This window comes from Aptenodytes patagonicus, chromosome 7, assembly GCF_965638725.1.
Source record: "Aptenodytes patagonicus chromosome 7, bAptPat1.pri.cur, whole genome shotgun sequence".
Taxonomy (NCBI): Eukaryota; Metazoa; Chordata; class Aves; order Sphenisciformes; family Spheniscidae; genus Aptenodytes; species Aptenodytes patagonicus.
In genome coordinates this window covers 70851241-70856518 of record NC_134955.1, presented here as the reverse complement: position 1 = coordinate 70856518, position 5278 = coordinate 70851241, and the positions used below count along the sequence as shown (strand labels likewise).

The window sequence follows — 5278 nt, the reverse complement described above, 5'->3', positions numbered from 1 at the left end:
TGAGGTAACTGCCGGCGGCTCCTTCTCCTCCCCCGCCCGCCGTCGCCGCCCTGTCTCACGCTCTCTCCGTCCCTTTGCAGGCAGGACGCGGAGCCGCCGCCCCTGAGCCGGCATCCATGAGCTGAGGCGCCGGGGCGGGAGCCGAGGCAGGAGCCGGGCGGAGCCGCCGCCTCAGGCCCGGCGGAGGAGCGGAGCGCGGCGCGGCCCCTTTTCACTGCGGCGCCCGGGCCGTACCGCACCGCCAGGCCTCCCACCCCCCCTGCCCGCCAGCCCCGCTTCCGCAGCCGCCCCATGCGCGGCCGGCGCTGAGCCCCGCCTGCCCTTGCCCTGACACCCCCCCACCCCCCCCCGGCCCCGCCGCCGGGCCGGACCCGCTCCGCTTCGGCCCCCGCCCCGCGCGGGCTGCTCGGGTGGGTCGGCGCTCGCCCTCCGCTCCCCCCAACCCCCACCCCGGAGGCGCCGGGCCCCTTGGATGCCGCCGAGATGGGCAAGGTGCTGTCCAAGATCTTCGGCAACAAGGAGATGCGGATCCTGATGCTGGGTCTGGACGCGGCTGGTAAAACCACCATCCTGTACAAACTGAAGCTGGGCCAGTCCGTCACCACCATCCCCACCGTGGGCTTCAACGTGGAGACGGTTACTTACAAAAACGTCAAGTTCAACGTGTGGGATGTCGGGGGCCAGGACAAGATCCGTCCCCTCTGGAGGCACTACTACACGGGCACGCAAGGGTTGATCTTTGTGGTGGACTGCGCCGATCGCGACCGCATCGACGAGGCCCGCCAGGAGCTCCACCGCATTATCAACGACAGGGAGATGCGGGACGCCATCATCCTCATCTTCGCCAACAAGCAGGACCTGCCTGATGCCATGAAACCCCATGAAATCCAGGAGAAACTGGGCCTGACCCGAATCAGGGATAGGAATTGGTACGTGCAGCCCTCCTGTGCTACTACAGGGGATGGACTCTATGAAGGGCTGACATGGTTAACATCCAATTATAAATCCTAATGAGAGAATAACTATTTAGTCTACAAAGAATTAAAGAAAAAAAAATAACCCACATGGCTTTCCGGAAGAATGATTCTCTACTGAAAAGTAAAACAAAAGCATCCATAGGATTATGATCACCTTTCTCCAGTTACCACCCTTTCCTTCTGCACACTTGACTGGATTCCTGTTTTAACTCTTCTTGCTTGGCGTTAGGATGCTCTAATCTCCAAATGTGACACGAACACAAGCACTAGATGCTATGGCAGACTTCCAGCAAACAGGGGAAAGACACATTGTAGACTTGCTAAGTAACTTTTTTTTTTTTTTTTTTTCCTCTTGATAGCCCTTAAGATGGTTTGATTATTTTGGGGGATGGTTGGGGGAGGGGTACCATTTCCAGTGTATGCTTTCTGGTTCTACTTTTTTGATTATATATATATATTTTTTTTTCCTTCTATCACTTGCTGTAGATTGCTACCTTTTTGCATTCATGCAGAATATGTTGATAGGTCTACTTCATCTAGTAAACTGAAAATTATTGCTTAAAATCAAACTGCAGTCTGTCTTTTTATATTAAGGACTTTTTTTTAAAGTTCTGTTAATCTGTAACTAAATAGTGACTCTCAGTCTGTCTTCATATCTCAGACTAATAATGAAACGAATTCTTGCCTACAGTGGCAGATAGTGAGAATACCACTGTAGCATGTTCAAAGTGCATATCAGGCGTAACGTTAACTAGGTAATGTAAGAACTGCTTTGAAATGTCAGCTGTGAAGTTCTGAACCATACATCATGCATGAGAAGGGATGCAAATAAGTTCCCCATACTACATAGCAACCATATAGCAAATAAGACATGAATGATGTAATAGTTCCAGGGTAGATACCGTTCAGTTTTTGTCTTGCATTGCAAACTTAAATGATGTTTAGCTGCAGTTTTTGCTACTCGTGTCAGTCTCCGATTCAATGCAAGATGGGTTCCTTCCAGAAAATGCAGCAATAAGGTGTAAGCGTTGCAACTAGTTTTACTTTCAATCACAGATGTTTAGGCAAAAATCTAGCACCGACTTGCCTGTCTTGCGATCGAGACAAATTGCTTTCATCTCAAGGCAGTTGAAGACATCTAAATCTTAAAGGGATTTCTGATTCTTTCTAACATGCATGTAGTGGAGACAGAAATTTTTTTTTTTTTTCCTTCTTTTCCATTTTGTAGATTTCCGAAGGGGCGAGTTCCGTGCTAAGCTTTAATCGAGCTCGGTAATTCTGGCATCTGACTAATAGCCATTTTGAGGAAATCGCTCACTGGTTTAGTTTTCCAAGACTCGACTGAACTCGTGCAAGTAGTTGCAGTCTTCGCCATCTGTCTCGGTAGCCGGTTGTTGCTGTAGTCCTGTAGGAAGAGGGAACTATGTTGGATGTCTGAAGCCCATTGAGTAACTACTAATGAGAGCGGGGAGGAGAGAGAGAGAGAGAGAGTATATGACTATGAATGTAAACTTCCATAATTAGTTCTTAAAGGGCAAGCAGCTCGTTTGCCAATCACAGTTTGCAGATGTGGCTGGCAAAAAAAAAACCCCACAACCCACCCAGAACAAGTATTAGTATAAAACCTCAATCAAGTATTAATGCTGGGTGCAAAAAACGTTAAAGCAGCTGGTTCTTATTCAGCCTTAAGGATTAACTTCAGATTTCCTCAAGGAGTTAAACTCGATTGGGGAATTCTAGGAATGTATGCTACAAAACCAGAAGAAAATGGCTTTTTTTTCTTTTTTTTTCCAAGGATATGAGTTTTACATGAAATTGGGGGCATTACACTACATTTCTGCAGTGTTGACTCTACATGCAAAGTACATTGTGTATGGAGCTCTTACCAAAGATGTACGGGAAGATAAAAATACTGAATTCACTTCTGAAATTGAATGCTTTGGACCACTTAAAAGTTCCTTTAGACCACGGTTCCAAAAGTCTTATCTTGATGTGGGTTGCAAATGGGACTGAATGGGTTCTTGATGCTAGAAGATAGAGCATGGATTGACTATAAGCCTTCCTAAGTTAAAGAGAGTCTGCAAAAGCTTAATGTGGAATAACTCTTAAATCTCGGCTCTAAAGAAGAGGAGGTGAGATTTTTTTTTCCCCTCAAGGCTTTTTGCCATTGGAATATCATTGCTCTATTTTCTAGCTTTTTTTTTTTTTTTTTCTGTTGATGTAATTTAACAAATAGCGTGGTGGTATAAAGACTAAAAATCCAAGAATATGGTTACTGTTTTCTTCTGGAGCATAAATAAAATAGCCAAGCACAAAGTAAATGCCTAAACTGGAAAACTTGAAGCTCTATTAATGGTTCTTGAACTTTCTTAAATCTATTCTCAGTCAACATGAAGACTTAAATAACTTCATTTTTCGTCTAAGTTGATTTACTGTGTTTTCAAGTGCTGGGGCAGACTTCTTTGCTAGACTTTGCATTAAGTTGAATTCACAATTTTGTATTTCCTTAGTAACTTTGTTATTCTGTTTTTGTAGGTGAAAGGAAACTGATTATGCTTCTGAATTTTTTTTTAATGTTTGGGGGGGGGGGGGGAGAAAAAGTTACTGAAACATGTGGCAGAGATGTCAAAAATAAATGGCCATTGCTACTGAACAAAATATAAAGGTTTCACTTTCAAGATGTCCTTTATAGGTTGTAGCTGAACCTCACCACGAACTAGTGGCTATCGGGCAGTAAACACAGCCTGTAGGATAAAGTGGCAATCTGTAAGAAATCCTATGATTTAAAAACTAATCTGGAGTTTAAGTGCATCAATTTGTGTTCATGTGAATTTATGGAGTAAGTTTTGAATGGCGTTAATCGTGTCTGATAAGTGAATGAGTTTGTAGACTGTGATCTCCCTGACTAAAGTAAACAGGAATTTTGTGTTCTCAATATGGCTGTAGTGTTGGTAAAGAACTAATAAGCAGAAAATAAAGCAATTATACAGCGGAGCTCTCCTGGTATGTTACTTATATTTAATTATGAGAGAAACAGAAAGGGGCAATATGGTGCTGGAGTAGAGCGTTCTGCCGACATAAAGAGGTCTCTGTTCCGTATCTCACAGTTTTGAAAGCCCGTCTGTAATTCCTTTGAGACTTAGATTATAAGTGGAAAGGCTGATACTTCTTTAATACTCCCACTTGCAGTTACCAATCTTTAGCAAACTTTAGGGTCAAATTTATACTGCCATGGTGCCAGCCCCACATAACTTGGGAAGGTGACCAGCTCCGTGAGAGGGCACGGAGGGACTGTCGCTGGGCAGGACGGTGCCGTGTTTCACGGAAGAAATTTCTTGGTCGGAAAGGGAAGATACTGGGCCAGTGTAGAAAATGCAGCGATGGACAAAAGGGTCGATGAGTGAATAGGGGTGCTTGTGGAGTGACAGATGTGAAGCTGGGACGTCTTTGGTGCCTCAATAGGGCACGAGCGAGCTGATAAAAGGACTTGGGCAGGTGCAGCAGGGAATGCGTGGGGGGGCCGGCACCCGCGCAGCAGGCTGGGGTGCATGCAGCGGGCTACGGTTACTGCAACAGCTGCCGTCCTGCGGGCCCGAGGAGAGGCAGCGATGTCACAGGAACCACCCACGGGTCCCAGCCTGAACCGGGCCGTCGGGCTGCTCGCGCTCGGGCAGGGGCTTTGCTGACAGAGGGGATGGCGGAGGTTTTGAGGTAGCTCCCGGCACCCACAGCTGCGGGTGTCAGGCCGGGCATCAGCCGCTCGGAACTGTTGTCTTGTTGCAAAGCTTTCGGGAATCGCCAGGAGATGTTATTCAGCCAGGTGGGAGTACCTGGGTGCAGGGGCGGTGTGCCCACCGCAGCTGCGATACTCCGCAAAGCCTTTTTATTCCAGGGTGTTTAGGCTAGGCTCTGTCTACCTGAATGTCAGTTAAGGGCGTGGCTGTGTAAATGAACTTACTCTGACTTAATTAAACTACTTGGAGATTGGAGACAAGGCTCCAGAAGAGTAAACTCACGTCTCTTTCATTGTAGTAGTTAGTCATTCTTCAAAATGTCAGCACTTATCGTTTTAAATCGGACCTTTGTTACAGCAGCAGTTAGCGTGACTCCCGAGAGCACCCCTCCCGAACCGTGCCGTGACTCACGCTTCAGCAGGGCTTTTTTTCCCCCAGTCACAGGGCCGCAGTCCTCACGGACAGGGTTTGGAAAAAATGCGCCTGCCATCCCTAATTGGAAATTAACCCGGCTGATACGATAGTCCTCCCAAAGGAATGTCTCTCGGTTTAAAAAATTAGTTGCAT

At 46.7% G+C, this 5278-nt stretch overlaps 1 protein-coding gene across 1 annotated transcript; it reads left to right on the top strand.

Moving 5' to 3' along the window:
* Positions 1-440: 440 nt before the first annotated feature.
* Positions 441-3971, top strand: ARF6 (ARF GTPase 6). Its single transcript, XM_076345803.1, has one exon. It carries the CDS (start codon positions 484-486, stop codon positions 1009-1011), a length of 528 nt encoding a protein of 175 aa, XP_076201918.1. The 5' UTR covers positions 441-483; the 3' UTR covers positions 1012-3971.
* The last annotated feature ends 1307 nt before the right edge of the window (positions 3972-5278 follow it).